This window comes from Cornus florida, unplaced genomic scaffold (assembly GCF_030987335.1).
Source record: "Cornus florida cultivar Cherokee Brave unplaced genomic scaffold, ASM3098733v1 CherokeeBrave_3.0.0_Hap2_Chr06, whole genome shotgun sequence".
Taxonomy (NCBI): domain Eukaryota; kingdom Viridiplantae; phylum Streptophyta; class Magnoliopsida; order Cornales; family Cornaceae; genus Cornus; species Cornus florida.
In genome coordinates, this window is record NW_026775576.1 from 74,945,505 (window position 1) to 74,972,374 (window position 26,870).

General features: G+C 35.6%; 2 protein-coding genes across 4 annotated transcripts in view; one reads left to right on the top strand and one right to left on the bottom strand.

Annotated features, from left to right (window-relative positions):
• Positions 1-55: 55 nt before the first annotated feature.
• On the top strand, positions 56-8,538 carry LOC132312083 (BTB/POZ and MATH domain-containing protein 3). Of its 3 annotated transcripts, XM_059810328.1 has the most exons (5): positions 56-873; positions 1,854-2,205; positions 2,866-3,136; positions 3,217-3,298; positions 8,139-8,342. In XM_059810328.1, exons 1-5 carry the CDS (start codon positions 500-502, stop codon positions 8,197-8,199), a joined length of 1,140 nt encoding a protein of 379 aa, XP_059666311.1. In that variant the 5' UTR covers positions 56-499; the 3' UTR covers positions 8,200-8,342. The 3 variants fall into 3 exon arrangements, with proteins under 3 accessions (XP_059666311.1, XP_059666312.1, XP_059666310.1); XM_059810329.1 differs by lacking the exon at positions 3,217-3,298 and having other exon boundaries at positions 57-873; positions 2,866-3,177; positions 8,139-8,276; XM_059810327.1 differs by lacking the exon at positions 3,217-3,298 and having other exon boundaries at positions 58-873; positions 8,139-8,538.
• A 1,211-nt stretch (positions 8,539-9,749) lies between these two features.
• Positions 9,750-26,870, bottom strand: part of LOC132312087 (uncharacterized) — a 34,265-nt gene continuing 17,144 nt past the window's right edge. The window contains exons 20-31 of the mRNA XM_059810332.1: positions 26,253-26,716; positions 24,260-24,396; positions 23,933-24,114; positions 23,448-23,807; positions 20,347-20,472; positions 19,942-20,007; positions 18,028-19,853; positions 17,669-17,948; positions 16,648-16,881; positions 11,547-12,071; positions 11,037-11,196; positions 9,750-10,564 (exon numbers count right to left, since the gene is read on the bottom strand). Of these exons, the coding sequence (XP_059666315.1) occupies positions 10,308-10,564; positions 11,037-11,196; positions 11,547-12,071; positions 16,648-16,881; positions 17,669-17,948; positions 18,028-19,853; positions 19,942-20,007; positions 20,347-20,472; positions 23,448-23,807; positions 23,933-24,114; positions 24,260-24,396; positions 26,253-26,716 (4,617 nt within the window). The 3' untranslated portion in view covers positions 9,750-10,307. The remainder of the gene's footprint in view (positions 10,565-11,036; positions 11,197-11,546; positions 12,072-16,647; positions 16,882-17,668; positions 17,949-18,027; positions 19,854-19,941; positions 20,008-20,346; positions 20,473-23,447; positions 23,808-23,932; positions 24,115-24,259; positions 24,397-26,252; positions 26,717-26,870) is intronic.

The window sequence follows — 26,870 nt, forward strand, 5'->3', positions numbered from 1 at the left end:
TAAAAGAATAATTGAAATGGGGATTTCATTCCTTGGTATTAAGTTATAAAACCACACCTCACCACATTTTGCTGGAACACCTATTATCGACATGGTTCCTCCCGCCGCCAAACAGTCCACCAATCCGACCAGCGTAGACCGCCAAAGAAAGAAAAGCCTAAACCCTTCTATCCACTGACACTTGTCATTAAAACCGAAAAAACTGGTAAAACAACCAATCACCACTCATCATTTCCTCTCTAAACATACTTTCTTCCTTCATTCGCTTCCTCCTCTTTCATTTACCTACCCGGCGCCAAACACCCCCAAAACTCCCACCTCCATTCCACCCGTCTCCGCCCACAACCTCCTCCGTCCACCTCCATCACTTTCCCAAATCCCCAGCTAGGGCTAGCCATTCGTATCACAAACCCTAATTCCATCCCAATTCCCATTCTAGGGTTTGGAATTTATATACATATTGAGAGATTGAGCTTTGATTGATTGAGTCCATGAAATCATGCTTGTTTCCGATCAAAACGATTCGTGTTCCAAGTCCATAAACGAGACGGTGAATGGGTCGCACCATTTCACGATAAAGGGGTATTCGCTGGCCAAGGGGATGGGTCCGGGCAAGTACATAGCGAGCGATGTGTTTACGGTGGGGGGTTACGATTGGGCAATTTACTTCTACCCTGATGGGAAGAACGTGGAAGATAGTTCCATGTACGTGTCGGTGTTCATCGCCTTGGCCAGCGAAGGTACCGATGTTAGGGCTTTGTTTGAGCTCACTTTGTTGGATCAAAGTGGGAAAGGGAAGCACAAAGTTCATAGTCACTTTGATCGGGCGTTGGAGAGCGGTCCTTATACTTTGAAGTACAGAGGAAGCATGTGGTATGTATATGCTCATCTAGTTAATGTTCATTTGTGCTCAATTAGGGTTTGGAAAAGGGGCTTTCGAGGGAATGACGTTTTTTTTGTGAAAAAATAATAATTGTGTTTATATATATGCATGTATGTATTCCCTTGCATTGGAAGAGGTGGTGGGTTAACACGAACCTTTTTATTCTATGATTTGATTTATGTTACTTGGATAGAAAGTATCCTTCTTTGTAAGAAGAAATTGCATAGCTTCATCGAAAATTAAGTAACTAATTGAATTCTCGGAATGCAGCTACATTGACTGACTGAAATCACAGAGATATATGTATATTTTATGCATCTAGGTAAAAGCACATGCACAAATTTCTCGTCTTTATTGCCACATTTATTCCCCTATCTTCGAAGAATGGGTTATTTTACTCTATGTAGAGGGAGGGGGGTTTCAAGAGTCAAATACTCATATTGAAATTACAGGACCAGTTTCATATTGGTATAGTAGTGCATTTAATTATACTTCTTCACATTTGTACATCCAGAATATAATATGTTCCTAAATGGCATCCCCTTGAAAATTGACCAACCAAAAAGTTGTAATAGCCTTGATAAGCAGGGTGACAATATGGGAAATTAATCTGTAGCTTTCTAACAGAATTTCCCACAATGTATTTATTTTAGCATATGGGACTATCCTAATTCTTATCTACCACGTTCAAAATGAAATTGAATGAAAACTTTATGTAGAAATTTGCATTTTATATACACTTTTAGCAGTTAGTTCAAATCTGGGATGAGTATAATGTGACTGCATGTTTGGACATTAAATATATATCTTTTTTTAAATTTACATGACGATTTTATGAAAATTCCATGCCTGAATTATGAAAATTTTACCACTCTCTAGTATTGGCAATTATTGCTCTCTTCTTTTAGATAAGAGGAAAAAAAAAAATTATTGTATTAGCCCTCTTACAACTTTTTTACATCCATTTCAGGGGTTACAAACGTTTTTTCAGAAGAATGTCTTTAGAAACTTCGGATTATATCAAGGATGATTGTCTTTCCATGCATTGCACTGTAGGAGTCGTCAGAAACCGTGTTGAGGGACCCAAACAATATAGCATTTCTGTACCACCATCAGACATGGGCCAGCGTCTTAAGGACTTTCTGGAATCTGAAGTTGGTTATGATGTAGTTTTTCAGGTTGGCGATGAGACGTTCAAAGCTCATAAGTTGATACTTGCTGCTCGCTCTCCTGTATTTAAAGCCCAATTTTATGGACTTGTTGGAGATCCTACTAACATGGATAAAGTAGTGTTGGAGGATCTTGAACCCTCTATCTTTAAGGTAATGACCCTTGAATCATTTGTCTCCCCACTAATCACTCCCTGAAGAAAAAGAAAAGAGAGAGTGAATGCACAGGCTAATGAAAGGTCTTACTTTTATTGTTGTTATCGAAGTTTTCCCTTAGTTCACAAAAGTTCCACTTCTTCCTTATGTTAGAATGCTAAAACTTGAGAATGCATCATGTATTGGTAATACCGCTTGCCACTCATCTAATAATCTCATTTGCACAAGTGTTACTGGTATTACTAGTAGGCACTAGATTTGTAATAGTTTGAAATTCTGCTGTTTGGTTTCAAAAATTTATTGATACATTGGACTATTCCGGATACCAGCACTCTTAGATTAGTCCACGTGGTAGTGTTGAAGACTAAAAAGCTAGCACTTTGTGCTGTACTTTTGGGAGCTAACAGCATAATACACTGTTTCTTATCAATTATACCAAATAACAACTAGATCAAACTTTTAAGCAACTAGATGCTATGCACATTTTTAGGCATGGTTTGATGTTAGCTTACGTCCGTGCTCCAAGAGATGAAGTTTATGTTGGCTAGTTGAGTTTTCTTGCCTAATTATGACTATTGCCTCTTATCTTTCTGGCTAATATACTTTTATGTACTATCAGACTCAGATGACTTAGGTGGCCTTTCATCTGTTTTGCAGGCTATGCTCCTGTTTATTTACTCAGATAAGCTTCCCGATGTACATGAAATTACAAGCTCAACATCTATGTGCACATCTACAATCATGGTGCAGCATCTTTTGGCTGCTGCTGACCGCTTTGGTTTAGATCGGCTGAAACTATTATGTGAAGCGAAATTGTGTGAAGAAGTCAGTGTCGATGCAGTGGCAACAACCCTTTCCCTTGCTGAGCAGCACCGGTGTCCACAACTCAAGGCTGTTTGTTTGAAATTTGCGGCAGCAAACTTGGGAGGTGCGTGTTGTCCGTAGAATCTGAGCGGTGCAATGTTTCAGGTTATGTCAATTTTAGTGTTTTATCTGTTTAATCTGCAGAAGTACTCTTCATGCTTTTGCATGCCTACCAATCACATTGGAGATGTCAAAACTATTCCAACTCTGCATTATATTATATATAGTAAGTTCAAGAAAATATAGCTGAAGCAAATTTTTTATTTTATTTCATTTTTTGTTGTAAAAATCATTATTGCACTATGGTTATATTTTTGTATAATTTATCAAGTTATTGAAAGAATTATGAAATTGCATTAATTTTGATTAGATCATGGTTTTATATTGAAAAATTGCCGGATAAATAGGGAGCAGAAGTGTTGATTTTATTAGGAGGAATGCTAAGGACAGTCGCTCTCCTCATTGGCTACTTTAAGTCTCATTAATTACTCTTTCTCTATTCTCAAGGAATGTGAAAAATATAACATACTTTAAAACAAAACTAACCTTTTAAAGACAAAACTACCCTTTAAATCATTTTTCGTCACCTTTCTTGTATCTCCTCCCTCAATCCATATACGTGTAGTATATATATATTTTTTACTGCCTTTATTTCTTTCCTTCTTATTTCTATTGTCGCCACTAGTTATTTTTTTCCTTCATTTTTTTTTCTTTATTTCCCTTTTTTTTTTCTTTTTTTCTTTTTTTTCTAAATTGTTGCCATTAGCCTTTTTTCCCGTCGTTCCTTTCATTTTTATTTTATTTTATTATTATTTTTTTTTTTCAGTTTTCGCCATTAGCCCCTTTTAATATATATAAACTGAAAAAAAAAAAAAATGAAAGGAAGGGCGGGCGGGAAAAAAGGCTAATGGCAACAATTAAAAAAAAAAAGGGAAATAAAGAAAAAAAGGAAGGAAAAAAATAACTATTGGCAACAATTGAAATAAAAAGGAAAGAAATAAAGGCAGTAAAAAATATATATATACCACACGTATATGGATTGAGGGAGAAGATACAAGAAAGGTAATGAAAAAGGATTTAAAGGGTAGTTTTGTCTTTAAAAGATTAGTTTTGTTTTAAAGTATGTTATATTTTTCACGTTCCTTGAGAATAGAGAAAGAGTAATTGATGAGACTTAAAGTAGCCAATGAGGAGAGCAACTGTGAAAGGATAGTCGCTTAAGCGACTGTCCTTAGCATTCCTCTTTTATTAGACCAAAATTATAAAAATCATCGTGGATAAAAACAAAAAAATAATTATGGTCTGACCTAATTCAACTTGTAAATCTTGATTAAAGAATGTTTTGAGTTTTCTCACTTATAAAACATTCCATCACTGTAAATTCTTCAAGTTTGATGGCTAATCTACCTAAATGCATTTGACATCTTTTACTTGAAAGTTGAATTATGCATATTTATTTTGACTCGTTGTTTGGGCATCAGAGTTCAAATCTTGTAACTCAGGTCAAATAAATTCAACAGAGCCTTCTTCCAGCTATTTGGAATTGGATATATGTTCATATGCTATTTGGAATTGAAGGTCATAATCTCAATTGAACCATATGCTATTGTATATGTCCTTGCTATCTCAGCTCATTTTTTTAGACTTTGTCCCCCTCCACCTCAAGTAGAATCCTTAATATGGACCACATCAGTCTTCTTTACCGATACAATTTATTTTCAGTCTTTGTTGCGTGTGGTCAGACTGTCTAAATTTATTTTCATTTTATCTCTAACAAGTGCTACTTCAACCATTCATGGGTTTATTCATGTATCTTTTGTTTCTCATTACACATCTATCTCATTCACATAATTGGCCACCCTCGTATATGAGATTTTTTTTTTTTGAGTGCGCCAACATTTGTTCCCATAAAGTTGATTGGTCTAATAACAATATGTTGGATTCAAACATGTACGTCAATTGCGCAATGTGTCAGAAGTTCTCATCTATGTCATGTTACTTTAATTGTATGATTAACATCATCTCTGATTTCTCACTCTGTGAGTATTTGAGTAGGCAGTAAAAAAGTGGTCACTTCTTGAAATCTGTTGACTCCTGATCTTCACTACATTTCTGCTTGTATTTTTAGTTTTGCTAAGGACTTTAATTCCTATGAGAGAAAATTTTGTTATAGTTATTAGATGTTATTTGGTTTCACCATTTAAACCAATAAATTGGCTGGCTTGTATTTCAATAAAGTAAAGAAAGAAGCTGATAATATTTTGGAGGCCATTTTAGTTGGAGTTGAGGTGACTATTGTTATTTGGGGTTCAAACTTCAGTGGTCATATAATTTTCAGACTTGAGGTGTTTTAGCCATTTGAATCAATAAGCGTATGGGTTGGTTTTCAGCAAATTTAAGTGTTTTCAGGGATAGGTCAGAATGTGAACTTGTTGAGAATCATTGAAACTGGATATTTTAAGGGTGGGATGAGGCTAGACAGTTGAATGGGATTTTTGTGAAGGCATAGAACTGATAAGCTGGTCGGCTGGTATTTCAGCCCAATTGAGTTTTAATGGGACCAGTCAGGATATGAACCTGTTTTGAATTGTTAAGCTAGATACTTAGGGTGAAACAGAATTAGATGGTTCAATGGTATGCGAGGAAACCCAGTTTTCTGAAGGTGTTGAAATAATTGAGGTTGTTGATGCTTTAAGTAAAATTATGATCTTGGACTTCAGCTTAAGATTCTTACTCTGTTTTTCTCTGTAAGTGACCTTTAACATCTTACTGTCGTACATATTGTACATTCATGTATCAAGGACAACGAGTGAATGCATCAATAATTTCAAGGTTGAAGGCAGTAGGAGAAGAGGAATGTTAGATGAACGTGATTGAGGCAGTGAGGAAAGAGCATGGCATGATTTAATGGATATAATGATATACCCAGCCCCAAGTTGTTGGGATCTGAGGCTTTTTTGAGTTGATTGTGCGTGCATATAACATTAAATTCATACATGTGTCTCGGAATAATTATATTTGGTAACTAATACTTTCTTTAAGACAAAGGAGATTTCGGAACGAAAAATTTGGTAAGGCATGCATACACAAACACTAATCAAAAAAAAAAAGGCATGCATACACAAACATATCAAAATACATATATTTATACACTATATATTCAAATGAAATTTGTTAATACATGAATTATTGATCGCTATATTAGTATATACTTGTTAGGTCATATGGTTCGACTGATTGACAAGTGCACTATCTCCCCTCTTTAACAAGTCAATGTCTGGCAGAAATAGGAGATCCTTTGAAGGAAAGGAGAATCCTATTGGAACGTTGAAGTTCTCCATTATTAGCACTCTTTATTGTTGGGTTCTAGGGAGAAATTGTAAATCCATATAGGAGTTTGTAGATCTTTTGGGTTCTTTCAGGGTTTAGAGGTCCTATTTGGCCTTTTGTATCTTTTGAGGATTGCATTCCCCTTTTGATCGCTCTTTATTACAATCTTTACTTATCAAAAAAAAAAGTCAATGTCTGGTATTCTTTGTTGGGCATGCCTGTTTCATGAGGATTGCATTTGCTGTGGTATACTTTCAAGCTAAATTTTAAGCAGTTTTTCCTTGTGAATTTTGGTTGTTTAGGTATTGAGGCATTTGGGGAGACTACACTCTGAATGTTGTTTATAGTATTTACTGGACAGGCAGGTAGGGAAGGTCCTTGCAGGGCAGAATTGTGTTTCTTTGAAGTCTAGGATATTAAAGAAGCTTTTTAGGATCATAATGTAAGGGGATTTATGGTTGTTTTGCAGTCAAACTAATAGCATAGATACTGTCACGTTTCCATGAAGAACCATTTCTGGTGCTGCAACCAGTCAACAGGAATGCCGATCACATGGGTAACTTGTAAGAGAGATACCATCTCCTTTAGATTGATTTACAATCTCACTGGGCACAGGGGTTTGGATTGAGTTGACGGTTTTGCTGTTTTCTCCTTTTTTCTTTTGTTTTCCACCCCCGCTGGGGAGCGGAGAGGGGGCAAAGAGGATTACTAGAAGTTGAGGTGTGATCCTTGAGAACTATTACATCCTTTTGGTATTTAGTCCAAATTTGCATATGTGGTGTGATTCCGCAATATTTGCAAATATTAGAAGCAATATGCTCCTAAGTGATTATTTCAATAGTGTACTTTAAATTACTAAGTTCTTAAACTAATATCTTAATAGTGATCTTCCCAATAACTGCTTAATGTTTATTGTGGGGTTTGCTGATGGATTTAGTAGATGAAGAAATCGTAGAATATTGGGTGGTCTGGACTCTAGCATTCTAGAATTTGGGGAAGTTTGGCTTTTAAACTTGATTTTACCTTCTTGTTATCGTGCTATGAAAACAAAGTGATAGCAGTTGTCAAGATGGGATATTTTGCAGAATGTGAATTATGATATGGTTTCGAATTTGATATAACCTTAACGAAAGGTTCCCTTACACTGCATCTGGTAGGAGGGAAGGAAGTGGGAGGGAGGAAAGAGAGGACAGATGGAGCAAGCCTCATTGTTTGGTGTAAGGGAGAGTTGAGGGAAAAGGATACATGGATTAGGAATCCCACCTGGCCCACTATTTTTCATCCCCCCAAAATTAGATAGAACGATATTCTATATATCACGTAAAGTAACATTATTACCCTTCATCATTTTTTACTGAATTATATAATTAAGGCTATGATGGTAAAAGAATATAAAACCTCTCTTTTCCTTCTTACTCACTTCTACTCATCTTCTACCCTCCCTTCCACACATTTTTCCATCCTTCGTACGAAAAGAAGTACTAGTGTAGGACAACTGGTTTTATGTTTCTCAATTCTAACGAGGAATTAATCTGGTAAACTATGTGATGGGAGTTGGAAAATTATTTGATATGGTAACTAAGAAGCTTTTATTTTTATTTTTTATTTTTGTTTATTTTTGTCAGAGAATGGTATCTCAGCAAACTGTTTTCAGTTCTCAGTCCTGGAAGACCTTTTCTTTAGGTTTATCTGGAGTGTGTTGAAATCCTAAAACAGTTTTCCTTTATGTTTTACAGTGGTCATGCAGTCAGAAGGGTTCAGGTACTTAGAAGAGAGCTGTCCTTCATTGTTATCTGAGCTGCTGGAGACAATTGCATCAGCGGATGAGAATTCGAGTCTACTGTTGACTAGGAAGAGAAGTGGCAGCAGCATCTTCGGGTTAGATCTAGCAGACGGGGCTGCAGCTGAATCTGTGAATCCTAATGTCAGGCGTGTGCGGAGGCGGCTCTAGTCCTTTAATTGCCCTTTTAGTGGGACAAAAGCTGAAACAATGATGTTATAGACAAAAACCTAGCTATGCATAGCATGTTTATAGTAGTTAGTCCTGTTTCTTTGTGTTACTTGGTGGTTGATTTAGTTTTGGTGTTTTCCTGAAGGATGAATTTTTGCATGGAATTCATGCCGTATTAGGACTCATCTCTCATCTTTGTTTTCAAAACATGCATTCTTTGATTTTCATATAAGACACTTTTTATGCCTTGGCTTAGAAGAAATGAATTCACTGCATTTGAAGGAAATAACATTGCTAATGGAAGTTGTTTCATTGTTTCTGAAAATGTTTTGAAACATCTTCATAACATGTTTAACAGCTTATTCCACTCTCTCTAGTTTCGAACTTTTATCAGTATATTCAATATATTACTGGTGTCCCATCTCTTCTCCCTAAAACACTCTTAATAGGAAAGACAGGAAAAAAATAAAAATAAAATATGCTTTACAGAAAACGTATGCTTTGCTGTTGGTTATTGTAAAAGAATTAACTTTGGTTGATCACTGGAAACAGTTTCTCTCTCCTTTTATCACTGTAATATACATATTTTCTTGTTCTGCACTTCCAAGGCTCCGTTCTTAAGGCAATGTGTTCCGAATTGGGATATTTGCCCCTTCTGGTTTCCATTTTATTCTGTGTTTATTTGTCCTGACCTATCATTATCAACTACAACAGTGCGTTGAGAAAGCTTTAGCCTTCTTTTCTTTTTTAAATTTAATTTTATTATTATTATTATTATTATGAAAACTGTTAATGTCAAGCTTGTTTGTATTCTCAATTATGCAACTTATGATGCTTGTATTATATATATATATATATATATATATATATATATAGCCCAAATACATTCATCTGAGAGTTCCTACCTCAGTAGGATAGCTTGAATTCTTCATTAAATATTCTTAGGGGAAGTGGATGCTATACCAATATAAATTTTCATTCTACTAAGCTGTTTTAGTAGCAGCAACTTCCCACAAATTCATGTCAGTATTGAAACTGGTTCCCACTCATATAAGTCCATATCACTATATAATTATATATACTCGGGTGAACTGGATTAGCAGAATCTAGGGCACAAGGATTGCTCCATATTGGATCTAACAATAATCCTTCAAATATTAAATCTAGTCCTTTTGTCCTGAGTTCTTGACATGTTTTGTAAACAAAGCGTCAGTGGAGAAAAAGGAGCTCTCTTGAGAGTTGCAATATAAACATGACCATCTTACATTGTAAAATCTTATTAAAGGAAAGCAAAGCTTCGAGAATTTAAGACCGACTTGCAGCACCAGCCCTCTTTGTGGAGGAGAAAAAACATGGCATCAACTATCAACTAATCAGATACTTACACGTAGTGATAGGACTCACTAAAATAAAACACTTTTACTAATGTGACATGATACAATTAGTTGATGGCACAGATCAGATAACAAAGTATTAAAAGTGAAGGGAAGTCTTTTGTTGAACGTTATTGGAGAGATGCTTGAAGAAACCTCTATTATATCACAAGATAGATCGATTACGAAAATTGATTTTTAAACAATTGAAGTATGAAGGTCTATATTACATTTCTCGCAATTTACATTACACTAGGAATTAAATTTACTCCCTGGGTCACATTCACCATGTAATCTTTGAGAATGTTGGTATCTCCTTCAGCCTCACACGATGTCTTGTACGCCGGTTTCCAATCAGCCAACTGTGCTTCACATCAATTCTTGCGCTGCTGCTAGAGGAAGAGCAACATTTGGAGACTTGCTTCAGAGAAGGCATCCCAAAATATGGAGACAGAACGACGTAAGGGCCTTGGGCAGTTGATGATCATAGCAGAACACTCCGCCAAGAAAAGGCATTGTTTTCCTTTCTTCAGGAAAAGGGTGGGTGGAACCCATTTGGAACTATTTGCATCTCTTGATTTTTACTGCATCCATCTCCCCATCTTCATTGTCATTATCTTCCTTTTCTTGTTGGCTTGATGCTTGGCTGCAATTCTCAACTTCCTCTTGGCATGTCGCATTGGATTGATCACAGCCATGACCTTTTGCTCTTGTTTCCTCTTATCTCTCTTTGCCTTGAGGGTCTTCCTGATCTCACTGTAAACTTGTACAAAATTATGCATTCCCATTGTCTTTTTTATACTTTCGCAAACCTCTTGTGCTAATTGCTTCACATCATCTGAAATAGAATCAAATTGGTGAGTGCGAGATCATTATAATAAATTTAGTAAGCAAATCACTATGTTCCAAGGGGAGAAGATACAATGGTGAGAAAAATAAAACAAGAAAGATGCACTAAACCATTAACTTTACAATGGTAATAATGTTTGTTTTTGTTTTATCATAGTGATGACATACCAGGCCAAGGAAATCTTGCAATTTTAAGACAAATAATTTTTTTTTCTCGGGTAATTACGCTGATGCTGATATGAAAAATATTGATAGTCATCTTATTTTCAGTTCATGAAGTCTCTAGAATATCCATATAGAATCTTTCATCTGAATGAATTATTAAAACATTTCTTTTCAGTTCTGATGTTTTTATGCTTGCTCCTCTTCACCAGCCCCAACCTCACATGCACATACAGACAAACATGCACGCATTAAATAAAAAAGAAGTTTTCATTGGATATTCAAATGACAGAACTCACCTGGAATAACTTTTCCAGCAAATCCTTCACAAACTTTGTACAAAGGTAGCAGCATTTGGTATGCATAATGTCGGCTCTCATTGTCACAAGTTTGTGATTCTCCTTTTAGGTCAATAATTCTTGATGAAACTGATCTGAAACTATCAAAAACAATCTTCATCTGCACACACAATTTCGATATAATATTAGCAATAGGAAGAGATGGAAAAGGGAAAAAGAAAATAAATCATATTTTGCACGGGTTTCAAAATGTTCTTGCGAAAATTATGGATAAAAAAATCTCAGAAAGGAAAGAGAAATTGCAGGAAATTATCAAATATCTTCAGCAAGCTTAGCAAATCAAGGACAGTGTTGCCAACAGGCCAGTGGCCTAGCGGTATCAGACCCTTACTTTCAAAAGGGAAGTCAGGGGTTCAAGCCTCAGTGGAGGCATGTGTATGAGTACCAACTAAGAAAAAAAAAAAAAAATTCAAGGACAGTGTTCAGATACCCACTGCCCACTAGACCCACCTGCATAGCCTCTCCCTGAAGGGCAATTTTTCCCATTCTCTTAAGCAAATAAGAGACAAGGAAATATTGACGATGCTCAATATTCTCCACATCATTTTGATCATCAACACCAGATGTAAGAGATGCCAACATGCTTCTCCCTTTTCTTGAATCAAGCAACTGAAAAGCTTTCAGAAAAAGGCCTTGTTCATCATGTTCAAGCTTGGACCAAAACCCTTTAGGATCTATGCATTCGTTTTTTACCATCAAGGAATGCACAGCACAGATAACAAACACAAGATTTTGTGTAATTAGGTTGCAGGTCATATTATCAGTGACTCGAGCCTTCAGTTGACAGCAGAAATAAACAGCATTAAGATAAAGTCTACTCGGTCTCATCAGCAAAAATGATCCTAGTGGTTTTTCATGTTTTTGTCTGTGAGCCTCGGTTACTGTGGCGAAGTATACAGCCACAAGGCGGTTTGATATGTTGCGTAACCACATGTGCGGATGTAACAAGAACTCACAGATTGCTTCCCATATACCCTGAAAATTAGGAAAAAGGGTAGAAAAATTAATTTAAAAAGAAAAGGAAAAAAAACAAGGCCAAATGACCTAACAAAATCTATTAGTAAAAAGTTCAACCCACAAAATGACCTTTCTGAAAAAATGCTTCAATGAAATACTAGAGGAGTCAAGTAAGAAAAAGAAAAACAAGCTGGAAAGAAAATTTGCAACTAAATAAGACCTCACCCCAACCACTTAGGACAGAAAAAAACATAATAATTCAGTAGCAAACAGATTATCGTGAAATAAAATGAACTTCCAATGTGAATAATAAGCAGAAGAAATTCACTTCACAGCTAAAGAAATCATACCAAGGATTATCGTTACTTTAAAGAAGAGAGAAATATAGTCTACAATTAATAATTAACCAAAAAAAATCCAACAGCAAGGCTCAACCAATTCTCAGACCAAAAGAAAAGAAAAAGAAATCCTTTACCTAACTAATTTAAGATAATTTGTTAGATAGTCAAACTCTGATATCTAAGTTCTGAAAGAATATTCCAGTTTTACAGACATTAAGATAACAATCTCACATCCTGCATGCGAAAATATTTTTCATAAAGTTCATTCCTCCTTTCAGCCACCCAGATGACTAATGACAAGCTATACATGGTCCTTAGATTAAACAAATCTCAACCTGTATATCAGCAAAAGAAACCCAAAAGGAAGAAAAACACTTGCAATAGTGTGAACTTCATTACACTACATTTTACGGTCATTAAAGCAACTACAAATAATTGATATAAAGTATCACTACAGTGTTGCATTATAGTAACCACTGCTGAGAACGTAACACACTCGTTAGGTAATTACTTGGTGTAAACACACACTTCTTAAAGGTATAGGTTGATTAGAGCAGTAGGGTAGAGTACTGGAAACGAAATATGACTACAAACTGTAGCTCATGTACAGTAAACTGAGTGACTTTGGGTTGTTGGAGTGGAAGCTTTCATGGATTGAAGGATTGCGCTAGTTGAAGGGGGGTTTTTTGGGTTGAAAAGAAAGGTTGTAAGGTCTAGTTGCGGTTAACAGTGCATAAAACTAATGTCTTCTTAACTTTATATCCTGTTATTACTAAACAATTTAAAAATCCTGTTATTACTAAACACTTTAAAAATCCTGTTATTACTAAAGAAGGTTCCACTCCTCAGTCCCTCACTCAGACAAGTCAATTTAAAGGCAAAGGTGTTTTTTAAGGGCAAGGCCTTCACATGAACAGTAGCTCATGGGAGGGGTCTGATTACTTACTCAAGAAAAGCTCCATGACTTGCTAAAAAACAAGCCCCAAAAATGCCTCTTAATATCTGCCTTGCGTGTAGAGATAGTTAAAATTCAATAGATAATTCTCCACCTAGATCCTCTGGAAATAATTTTTTGAAACAGTTGCTGAGAGTAGATTGGTCCCGTTACAATGATAATAGAAATTGCTTTGGAAGAAAAGGCATAAGAATAAGAGAAGGTAAAGGTCCATTCGAGTGTGCGCTCTTTGCAATGATGACAAATTTAAGGTAATTTATTTTTAAAGAAGCGCTAATTTTGGAATATGGTATAGGGCGACTTTCTTGGCTTCCTCCTGTTATGTTGATTATAAGAAATTGGATTGTGGATTTTCCAATACTAGTTGTAATGCAGATCATGCTGACAAGAAAAGTGATGGAATTTCATACGGCTCAGTAATGGTTTTGTCTAATCAAGTTTTGGTTCACTTTGAATCTTTAATGATGTGTATTTATTATTATTAGTATGCTGATGATACAGGTTTATTTACGACTCACAGATATCTTGGTAATTCTCACTTTGCTAGACATAGACTATGGCTGGGGTCCATAAGTCATAATTTGGGTCAAGTTATGTTATCCAAGTCTATTTTGTAATTTTGAATATGTACAGAACAATCTCAATTTCAAACTTCCAACATTCTTATTTTGGAGTTTAGTAATGGTATAGAAGTCAGTAGCCTATAAATATTTGTGTGAACTTTATACTGAATTAAGCGTCAGTGTTTCAGAGAATTGAAGATTGATTGACATGTGATGTAACTTTATCTTAGGTGTTGATTCCTAAGAAATTCTAGGTAAGAATCCTATATTCTTCTTCTTACTCTTCTCCTTCACTTCTTATCTTCCAAGTGTTCAAGAATCATCATTTACAGTCGGAGAACAACCCCATATCACTCCAAATTCCGACATAAAATCCATCAACCCCAATCCTTTTCCTTTCCTTTAGTCCTCCATTTTAACATCCAAAACCCTTTTCTATTTGCTATGTAGAATTTTTTTTCCATCTAACTCTTCTCCTTCCCTTCTTATCTGCTAAGTTAGTATTTGAGAATCACTATTCAAAGTCCTTGAACAACCCTCGTATCATTCCAAAATCCTACCATATTAAGCATCATCAACCCTTCACTTTACTTTTTGGCCTCCATTTTTACACCCAGGTCCCTTCTTAGTAACTCTCCAGAAATTTCCAATTACTAATTCCTCTACCATTCCTGCAAGCAGTCATTTTCTAAATCAAGCCATAACCAACCCTCTACATTTAAAAACCTAATACTTTTTATACCTCTTAAGACCCTAACCCCACAAGCTTTCCACAAACCTAAGCCTACCACTAAACCATTTGTCGGCAGCACTCAAAATTTTCTAACCCTGCCAAAATCAGTTTGTACCAGAGCTATATCTTATTTGTGTGCTTGATGTTCTGAACCAGGGAGACATGAGTAAGACAAGTTGCGTGTTGTCATCAAGAGTTTTAGGCAACATCTAGTTGTCATGAAGAATATGTTCAACAATAAGTATGATGCAGTCTATTCAAAAATGGAATCCTTGAAGACTAGGCTTCAATTCTTTAAGCCTTCAGTTCATGTTTTCCTTTCATTAACATAAAGGGAATGGATATGGATAGCTATATAACAAAGTTAAAGCCTTTGCAATTCAATAAGGACGCTGCATCCATGCCCACCATGTTTACTATTCTCATCCAATTAAAGCGTAATACCAATCAACAATTTGATGCAAGAGAGCCAAATGTTTTTAATTGCTAAGACAGTGACACTTGAAGAGAGCACAAAGAAATGGAATAATCCTAATGATAGAGCCAAAGAAGTCAAAATTGTAAATAAGAGTATGGTTGAAATGTTTGAGTTGATCAATCTAATGGCATATACTCCCTCAGATCCAAAATAGATGTCCATCCTTACCTTTTGGGCTGTCCCAAAATACTTGTCCGACTTAAAAAGTTCAAACAAGATATTTCACATCTTTCCATGAATGCCTTGAAGTTTTAAAAAATTTCAAACTTGATTATATATTTATATATATATATATATATATATATATATATATTCAAACTTCAAAGGGTAACATAGTAATTTTAAAAGGGGACAATGCATTAATTGCACGTCCCCTTAAAAAAAATTTCCCAAAATGGACACTTATTTTGGGACGGAGGGAGTACAAGCTGTCTGAACACCGTTTTTATTACTCCAGGCAAATTGAAATGGTACAATAAAAAGACAGTTGGCGTCATCCTATTTGCTTCCAAAAGAGAAATTCAAGTCAATCAACATAGAAATGTCAAGCATCCAAGGATGAAAGCATGGAGCTCATGTTTCGTCATTATTAATTTGAGGTCAATTTTTCATCAATACGAGGGAGAACAATGCAAAGGACGCTTGTAATAAAGGAAAATGAAAATTTCATATACAACACTATTGGAGCTTTGTTTGATCACAATTTGGTTCAATATGGACTTAATTTTAAGTTATTTAATATAAACTACTATGTTGCTATCTTCTATTATATTTGATTTCAGAAGTCATGGATTTTTGGTGAGCTCAAGTTTACTTAACATGGAACGTAGCAACGATCTGTAGGTTGCAATTTGGGTCAAGAAAAGTTACTAGGGTCTTGTTGATCATTATTAATAAGAATACTCTTACCACCCTTCTTGAAGAATGTAAATATGCCGTAACCCCCAACCCCCAAAAAAAGGAGAAAGAAAAAAAGTTTTAACAACAATTATATGCATAACTAAAAATTATCATATGTCAATTATTACCCTACACTCCTCAAAAGACCAGCTATTTGTTGTATCCCCTATCTCCCCCTCCAAGAAAAAGAAAAAGAATGATGCTGATGATGCATAAAAAAATTTGATATGTCAACTTCCGGGACCCAAAAAAAAAAAAAAATTGATATGTCAATTCTTACCATGCACTCCTTGAGAACCATCAATTTAACGCAAACCCCCCATCCCAGAGAAACAAAATGCTTAAATAAATCAATGAAATAAAACTTATTTGAGGAGTTCTAAATTTCCATTTGGCCTTCAATTGGCAGTACTATTACATCTCTTTCATGAATTGATGATTTCGCTTTTGCCACAGCTCCACAACCCACCGCAACTAGAGCCTAATGCTAGCAATTGTCCTGTCTGGTTATGTAGAGAAATGCTACATTGCATATGTTATACACATTCAAATATAATAGTTTGCACACATAAATCAAATAATAAGCATTGCACACATATAAAACATGTAGAGAATAGGGTGTACCTCGAGATCCTTTTCCAAGCACATCTCATGGAACTGTTGTAGTATCTTTTCAAACATAACTAGCGAATAATATGCTTCCTTCCAAAAGGGAACTGTTGCTTCGCTAGAAAGATCTAGCTGCCCCTTTGTAAGAACATTAACAGCTTCCCTCAGAATGCTTCTCGTCTTTGGCAATACATCATTGATACGTCTTTGAAACCCATTCTTCATGGCTTCCACCAGTAATCCCAATACCTACACAATCATGGTTTAAAACTATTGAAGTAGGTACAACATCTAAAACAAATTGAAAAAAGAAATAAAAGGAGAGTCTTTGCATTCCAATCATTCAAAAACAATGAAACAAAAGAAATTAAATCAAGGATTTCAGGTGATAGTGTTGCCCTAACATCCCATGCATTTACTTATGGGTTCCAACTTTAAGGACCACAAACTCGAATGACCCTCGAAATTTTTAAAACTTGCTGTTCAAATATTCAAAACAGGTCTATTGACATGATTGAACTAACAAAAAAATTACAACGAGCCCCTTTTGAGAAGAGCTTGCATGAGATCTCCCCCCATTTCCAGGTTGATCATGCACGTATAATGATGCATATACCAACCATTGCAAAGAGGACTGATGAGGTCCTGGGTGCAACTACCAGAATTTATAGACTCTAGGTACTGGTCAATGTGTCATCCTTCTCTCCATGGTTGGTATTTAGCCAATGTAAAATTATCAACTTCGACGGCACTATGATAAATTACATGTGTTTGGAGCAAATTTTTACAGGAGGACTAATTCTGAGTGACCAAAACGCTGATGGGACATTCTCTGGACAGAAATCACATTAACCATTTCAATGCTTTGTTTTAATTAAGCAATCAGATTCCCTGCCATTGTGCATCAAGTCCCATACCAGAATCATGCCATATAAAAAAATGGAGTTCATAGGAAGACCATGAAGGCCTTGTCATATTTGTATTTTAGTAAATGCTCTAAGAATAAATTACTGTAGTACATACTGGAAGACTTTACCTGAGCAGCAGCACTCCACAAATGCTGCTCTCCATGAATATACCAAGAGCGACTGCACTCGAAAATGGTATTAAGTGAATTCGGACTCACACGTCGAATCAGAAGCTTTATAGCTGCACCGGTCATGGATCGTACTTTGTTGTCATGATCATTAGCCAAGCAAAGCACCAAAATCGTAAATATTGACTGGGACTGCTCATCCACAACGTTTATTGAAAGCTTCATTATAATTGCATGAAGCATTTCAAGCACAGCTTCTCTTCCAGTTGAATGCTCATAGCTGAACGAAGATAAATCAGTGTAAGAAAGATTGAAAATACAATCAACATGAACATTGAGCAAGGTGTTTATATCCTTGCCTTAGATTTGCAAGCAGGAAATCAAGATGTTCTTGCAAGCGTTTCCCCGAGAGATGATAATCAAGTAAGAATTGTAAGAAAATTTGACTGCATTTCCTGCGAATTGGTTCTACTTGACTTGTTACCATCAACTCTGCAACCCGAGTAACAACATCATATATCTCGTGGACTACTAGTTTGCGCTTCACAATAGCCTTTAAAAGTGACAGCGCAACAAATGAGGGATTTCTTTCAAGATCAACAAAAAGTGGAAATTGTATCAACATGTGCAATTGATCTGTGGAAAGGGTAATCCTAGTGTTCCTCAGAAGTGCTGTTAACAATGTTAGACATGATTGCATTAGAGGACTGCTAGCATTTGCTGAACCATGAGCAAGCACCAGTAGCGATGTCTTTATCTTGTCAGCATGGTATTCAAGAGATGGCAAAGGAAGCCTCACCAAAGAAGTAAAGCACCTAAGCGCTGAAGATATAACATCTTCGTACTTGGAACTCAAGCAATCACCCAGCAACTTAACAAAAGGGTCCAACATCGATAAAAGTTGTTCATCCTTCTTCTGAAGTTTCATATTCTTCGCACGATTGTGCAATACCCCAAGAGCAAAGACCGTAATAAGATGTGAACATTGTGAGTCTTTGCCAATGACCCTGCCTGAGGTTACTATTTTGTTCCTCACCATATTTGAACAGTGTTTATCTGCCTTCGTATTGGAGAAATTTTCAGGCTCCGGATTTTCATCAGTAATGCCATCTTCAATGAGGCCATACGTAAAAATAAAGAGATCAGTCTGACATACAGATGGATTGCATTCAATACCGGCAGCTATATGATTTAACATAGCTTCCAATTTTGATTTCAATTTTGGAGTCAAATGCTTCTGCAGATGAGCAGTAACAGGTGAAAGCAGCTTCACGGCATGGGTTTTAAATGTGACACTTTGGGCAATCAATTTAAGAGTTTCAAAGGACTTATGTTTTCTGGTTTCTTTCATTTTTGAAGCAATCTTTTCCACCTCTTTTTCCTCAGAAACATCTCCCATAATATCACTCTCGACCACTGAAAGAAGATCAACTAAGCAATAATCCAACTTTCCGCTGATGGGATTCAAAAGGCACTTCGATAAAATGAAATTGAGAGTATAACCTAACACATGCAGCTCATATCCTCTCTTCAAGGTGGCTCTCAAGACTTTGACAATGAACTGCAAGTACTCCAGCCCTAACTCCTTCAAACAGGCAGCCAAAGCAGACCTAGCTTCATCACGAGTGCTTTCCAGACGACCCTTTAGGAAGTTTGAAATGCGATGGATAATACTAGGAAGCTGTGAATCCATGATGTCACCAGGAAGCAGTTTTAGGAGTTTGAGTGCGACTAAACTGATGTTGACATTGACATTATCAGAATCAGATGTCAACAATTTCTGTATCTTGGGCAGAAAGATATTCTTTAGGCTCGTCTGTATCTCAGAAACTTTAGCAGAGCTAGTACATTTGGGCAACAAAGTCAAGGAAGAAGTTTCAATCATGCCAGGTTTTGAAACATCCCCTGCAGACTCTTTGACTTCTTGACCGGAATGAGTATCCAAGAAATGGAAATGGTCCAAAATGGAGCAGATTAGTCGCAATAAGACTTTTTGCTTGTCTGGTTTCAGAGTCATCTCTCGGAAGCATCTGTCCAATAACACATAGTATGACTTCCACTCCATGTGAGCGGAAATGGATGCAAGAGCCTCCGAACATGCACCTCTGACATGTTCTCCCTTTCCATCTTGTACATCAAATAACATACTAAAAAAGAGTGGGACGAATATTTTATTTGTAATAACCTGGACATCAAAAACAGAATTTCAAGAGACCAAGTAATTCAAGAGAACAAATTGTTAAGTGAAATTAATTAGATAATAAAAGCATTACCTCTGACAAATTGCCTGTATGGGCAAGATTCCTAAAGCGTGACAGTGCCTTGGCTCTTCTGTGCTTCTGCAAGAATGATACAAAATTGTGAGAGAAATGGCTAGTACATTGTCTCCGTATTTTGTGGGCCCTACTTGTATAATAGGATGATAAAACAAAAGCCTACTTCCTTGGTTTTGACAAAATGAATGCAATGAAGCCAGTTAAAAATACATCAGACTCTTCATAGTGGGCACAACATTGAAACATTTTTTATTCTTTAAGAAAAACATTTCCACAAAAAAATGAACAAGCGGCTTATGACAAATTAATTAATAGCTAATCAGTTGTGACATAAAGATATTATGAAAGAAAATTTTAATTAAGAAACTCATTTTCACATCAAGAAACACACAAGGAACTCACCTGTAAGTGAATAATATTGTTAAAGAAATCCTGTTCTGCATCATCACTGCACAGAGCCCTAAATGAATTAAGGTTCTGCACCTTTGGAAGCTTCAACACCATTTCTCGCAGTAAATCAATCCATACCTGAAATTAAACCATTCAACAATTGAAACCATTTGAATTCTCATAGTCAAAGGTAACCATATTTGATAAATCAGTCAAAAAAATATAAGTAATAAAATTTCAATAAATTAAAAAATATATATACAGCATCCTTGAAGTTCCATTTAGGATATCCGACACATATAATAGGTACAAGCACACACCATGATTTGTTGAGAAGCCATGTTTCTCGGGGTCTTAAGGCAATAAGCCAAATGGCACTTAAAATTCAAGATTCTACGTCTAGAAAATGGCCATAGAATTAAGGGTAAAGTGCAAAAACCCCCCCTCAACTATATCTAAATTTGCAAATAACCCCCCTGAACTATGTTTTGTGCATAAAACCCCCTAAACTATCACATTTAGTTGCAAAATGCCCCATTGTCTTACCTATTTTTCATTAAATGACCATAATACCCTAATACCCTTTCTTATTGAATTACACTTGATATATTTTTCTTGTTAAAATAAATTATGAAAAAAATTCATACTAATTTGATGAAATATTCTCCATTAAATTTGCATAACTTTGCCTTTAATTTTTAAATTAATTATTTAAATAAAAATCTTAAATAGAAAATTTTGAAACAATTTAAGTAATTTCTTAATTTTCATGAATATATTGCATTAAAAAGAAGATATTTTTTATTTACGTAATTTATTAATTTTTTTAAAGTGAGTATAATAAGCTTTATTATAATAAGCTAATCATATTAGAAAATGATAGCTACAAATTTATTTATTTTTTTCCATTTTTATAATCAATTGATACTAATTATAAAATTAAGGTAAATGGTATAATTAATATTTAAATAAGAGAAAATATAATAAAAAAACAATTTAATAAGAAATGATAAATTTAATAACAGAGGGTAAAATAGTCTTTTGTAATGGGTTTGTCCTTAATTGCAACAAATCAATACTTTAGGGGGGCAATCTTTAGTTCAGGGGGATTAGTTGCAAAAAGCTAATAATTCAGGGGGGTTTTTTGCACTTTACCCTAGAATTAGTTTGACAGATCTTTGAGAAGTCCTTTCTGGGATCTTTAAAGCCTTAAAAGGACTAGATATTAAATAAGAGATCTGATCGTTACCCCCCTAAGTCCCCCTCGGGAGAGATAGTAGGATAGGTCGACCCTGACTCCATTAGTTCCTAATGACAGGACAGATAGCTCCTTAAACAGAATTGGAGTTATAGGTCACTTGCTGCCTTTAGTTACTAGGAAGGAAGGTTAGATAGTATATTGTGTCGAGTGTTGACAATTGACAAAGGTCGTGTACTAATATTGTAGAAGTAAGAAATTGTATTGAATCACAAAAACTTTTGGTTTCGATTAAATAAGAAATTATTGATAGATTGAAGAACAAATTAAAAAAATGGCCATTCATGAGTAATGTTGAAGTTTTTTTGGTGGCAAGAGAAGGCTCAAAGTAACAACCAGATCGAGCAGGTCAGGGCTTTGGGAGCACAATCAGCCAATTAAGGCTTTCACCAGCTGCAAGAAAAAGTTATTTGTGGTTTTAAGTGAGAACATGTGACGAGTTCATCACTTCCCCCCCCCCCCCCCCCCCCCCCCCCCCCTTTCCTCCTCCTCCTCCTCCTCCTCCTCCTCCCCTCTCTCTCTCTCTGTATCTCTCTCAGTAAAAATATAAAAAGAAAAAAAATGAGAGAATTGCGTAAAGGCTTGAATGAGATTTATAATATGTAAAGGCTTGAATGATATCAATCACTCATTCACAGCTTTAATATTTATAGATAAAAAAAGAGCACATGCTCATATTAAAAGAAAAGAAACAAAATAAAATCATTGCATATTCTATGCCTAGACATATTCATAAATAAAGTAAAATCCATTATTTGTGACTATCATATCTCAAATAATATGGTAAGTCACATCCCATGATTTGCGCCTATCATATCTCGGATAACACTCCGCCTTAAGTTGGTGTGTGGATGTCTGAGACGCCCAACTTGGACAATGCATCCTTAAACACAGTCTTGCTAACACGTGTAAATTTGATTAGCGAAGCTTTTCTGTCAAATTAAGTGCCGATCAACAAATCAAAGTGTCTCCTCAGACCATAAACTTTTGACAATGTCTCCTCAGACCATAAACAATCAATCATGTCTCCTCAGACCGTAAACAACCAACAATGTCTCCTCAGACCATTTCTCCTCATACACATGTTTAAAACATGTAGATGGAAGAATCAACAATGTCTCCTCAGACCATTCCCTTTCATACATATGTTTAAACAGTGTAGATGAAGGAATCAACAATGTCTCCTCAGACCATAAAAAGAAACAACTATGTCTCCTCAAACCATTCACCTTCATACATATGTTTAAACAATGTAGTTGAAAGATTCAACAATGTCTCCTCAGACCATTTTTGAATAGGTGGTGCCAAACTCGCAACACCCTCATTAAGGTCGGAACACCCTACCTACTTGACACCTCCTCGATGGTTGATGTAACCTTAGACCATTCCCAAATGGCTGGTACCGAACTCGCAATGCCCTCATTGCAGTTGGACCGCCTTGGCTTCGATACCAAGAAGAAATATAATATAGAAGAAAGACAAGAGAAATATGTAAAAGGTTTGAATAAAGAGCACATGTTAATATTACAATAAAGGAAACTAAATAAAATCATTGCATATTCTATGCCTAGACATATGCGTATATAAAGTAAAATCCATTATTTGTGGCTATCATGTCTCAGATAATATGGTAAGTCACATTCCATGATTTGCGCCTATCATATCTCAGCTAACACTGTCCCTTGAGTTACCTTTCTATTGGTTCCAACATTCAGACACTTGAAACGGAGAGAAAGGAAACCCAAAAAAAATAAAAAGGAAGATGAAGATGAAGAAGAAGAAGAAGAAGAAGAAATGAAAGAGAAAAAACAGACAAAAGCAAACTATAAAAGACAGTTGTTTTGAAACTTGATACCTTTTGAACAGAAGCTACTTTGTTTACTGCATCCCCAATATGTTTTAGAAAGAAGTTGTTTATTATGCACTGAATGCGTGCTCCAGACCAATAACCTTCATCGGACTTCACTTCTAGATCAAGAATTCCAGCAGAGAATTCAACAAACGTAAGCAATAACCTATAGGCACTGTGCCTCAAAATCAATTCATCAGAAGACATGTCATGCACAGAATGTGACAGAATGAGCAATGCTTGCTTCTCTTGGACAGTGTAGAAGAAATCTTTGTTGATCTTTCCATAAGCACTGACAATAGTGTCATAATCAAGTTCACCCATCTCGATAACAGATGTTGAATTCAATTCCCGAACAATTTTTGCCTGCACTCAGATTAAGAAATAAATTGAAGAACCAGTTACTGATTTTAGAAATTGAAAAAAATCCTCAAAATTAATAGTCAACGGGAAGGAAGAAAAACAAAAAGAAAACAGAAGGGCATTGTTACCACAGGGAGTAAAGAAGTATCATTTTCACCAAGAGTGTCAAGAAGATCACAAATAGACACCCGGACATCCAGACCAGCAGAAATAAGAAGTGGAGAAACAGCATTCACAATTTTTGCAGTATTTTCATTCCCTAATACTGGTACTATATTTCGAATGACCTGCAAAACTTCCGCCTGTGCCTCTGCTGAATTAACAATAATGAATTTTAATTCTTATAGATGCAGCAAGAAGCTGAAGCAACATAAAAAATATATATATATATATATATATATATATATATATATATATATAACGAGTTTCAGTATCAAAAGTTATGAGACACTCGCCAGAATTTTGAGCTCTCTTTGCTAAAAACGGGAGTAAGATATCAACAAACTTCGTAGCTGCCGAAGGATCACCTATATACTTCGATAATAGTTTAAAAATACTAAGCTCTCTTTCCCCAGGACATTTGACCAATTTCCTAGCACAGCAAAAATAATCAGTCATAAAGAGGGTACATTTAATGCCAAGTTGTCAATCTGCATACATATTTGATATATGAGTCTTTGCAGCCGCAGACAACAAAAATGCCTTTTCACACTAAACAGCCATGTGATCAACTTAAAAGGTAATACATATATATAAAAGAAAAATTACATCAAACATTCCTTCATCGAGCCACCTAAAGTAAATAACCAAAATGTGAGTGTTTTGTATTTTCTTTATTTCACCCCAATATCCTTATTAAAGGAATCATGAAGATGCCCCACCACAATCCCCCAAAAGAGAGGAGCTTAACCCCTCTCACTGTGCATCCACATATCAAAGGAAAGCTGCCTTGATCTCTTTCTGCTTATACACTTCAATAAAGAAGAAAACAAATGAGATTAAGGACGGAAACTAAGGGCAAGAATTCTAATCAAATAGATGGACAGGATCAAAAAGACCACAATGTGGAAGAGCCAACAAGATGAGACTCAATACACATCACAGTGAGATGTTTTAGCTTAAAATGCAATAATGGAGGTTCATCTCATGGCGAAGCTTTAATAGATAGGGGATAAAACTACCAACATGTAGAACTCAGAGGCACTCCATCTCTCCTATAATTTGATGTTTGTGATGGAGTAACCCATCAACGATTTCTTTTGACATGAAATGATTGTAATCAATGGAATTTTAAAGCGTTTGAACAAGAAATGGTTAAATTGCAAAGCTTTAGTGAAAGAAATTGAGAACCTTTCACTATTTCAGACACGTTTCATTAGTATTTTTTGCTTTGCTTGGTATGAAAGAAGAAAGAGGTGTCGAGGGAAGATAGGAACGAACAAACTTCATTCGTTCGGTAGAGAGGAGATAAGTAGAGAAAGAATAATAGGAGGGATGAGTCATCCTTCTCCTTTATAAATTTTTATCCCTTCAAATATGGGCGGAAGAAAGGAGGGAAGACGAGTGGAGTTATTATAGAAGTTTTAAATTACTACTATCCTAAATTAAAACTTTCTCTGCCCTTCTCTCCTAACGAACATAATAAATTATGAGCTTATTCTCTTCTATCCCATCCAACCGAACAAAAAGTTCTCATCCATCCCTTCTCTCCCTTCCATCCAAATTTTATTTTTCCTACTGAACGAACCATTAATGTTTCTCCTTTCATTTTCTCTATTTCTATTATCCATCAGCCATATCGGCACTAGAGATCAAAGGGTCCAGTTCCTGGGTTCCAGGGGGCTGGGATGGGGTATAGCAGTCTAACTCTCAATTATATTTTGCACAAGGAGGCTGATGCCAGTTCTGATTGTTGTTCATTTTTTTTTTTTTTTTGGAGGGGGGTATTTTTTTATTGATGTTTCAAATGGCCTTCAATTCCAACCATACATCATATGACACTGTACAGGCATCCAATCAAAACATATAAAAAATATATATATCTAACTTCCCCAAATATACCCTAATATTTTTGTCAAATGATGAAATCCTAAAACCCGCATATTTTAGCCAAACCTACAGATTCCCATATGCAACAAGTAGTTCCACCATTTTCCAAATTTCTGGAATAATTGTGCACGATCTTGGAACAAAAACTCCTCTTCTAATTTCCTCAACACATGATGTGTCTTTTGTTTAAACCTTTTAGCTTACATGTTTCACAAAGCATTCCTGATATTTTCTTAATCAATTCCTAACCTATGAATCATATAGATGATAAATAACTTTTTAATGCCAGATTATTATTAATGCCTTCATGCACACAAGAAGTTTAGAATCAGAAAAGATAATCCAAGTTGGTATAAAACAATTTACAACATTTAGTATGGAAAGGACAGTATTTGTCACCTCTTTTTCACATTATCACACTTGAAGAGACAATGCAAGCTGCAGACAAGTGTGTCAAGGTTAAGAAGTACTATTCCTCTGACGATATTGTTTTCGGTATCAAGCTCACTGTCAAGTTCCAGTAGGTTCTCAATAAACTTAAGAACGCATGATACAATAGCTCCAGATGCCGTAGTAACAGTAAGAATCGAGAAGATATCATGAACGAGTTTCCTTTCCCTATCCAATAATGACACAAGTTTGTAGCTTCTACTCATAGCAAGAAAACAAGAGAACAGTGAACTTGGCCTCTCACTACTAGCACCTTCTTGCTTGAAGCCATCAACTAAAGGCTTCACAGATGTAAAGAAAAGCTCCCAAAATTCACAACTGAAGTCATGATCATCATATTTGTTGAGAACCAAAGAAATGATCTTCAGGCATAAAGATCTCAAATCCTTAAACTGCTTCAAAGCTATGCCAGTCTGCACATTAACCAAGACTTCTGTTAGAAAGTTCCACTTTAATCAACGACTCTGTAGTAATGATGAAGACTACAGTAATTTTCATTGCATTAAATTTACTTGTTTTCCTGGTAGTTGAAATTTTTTTCAAAATTCTACCAAGAATCCAGTAAAT

Bases quoted from the DNA above. Each gene is read 5' to 3' on its own strand.
- LOC132312083 (XM_059810327.1), top strand. From the start codon at position 500: ATGCTTGTTTCCGATCAAAACGATTCGTGTTCCAAGTCCATAAACGAG. The intron at 874-1,853 runs GTATGTATATGC...CATCCATTTCAG, and splicing joins AAGTACAGAGGAAGCATGTG to GGGTTACAAACGTTTTTTCA. The intron at 2,206-2,865 runs GTAATGACCCTT...TCTGTTTTGCAG, and splicing joins TTGAACCCTCTATCTTTAAG to GCTATGCTCCTGTTTATTTA.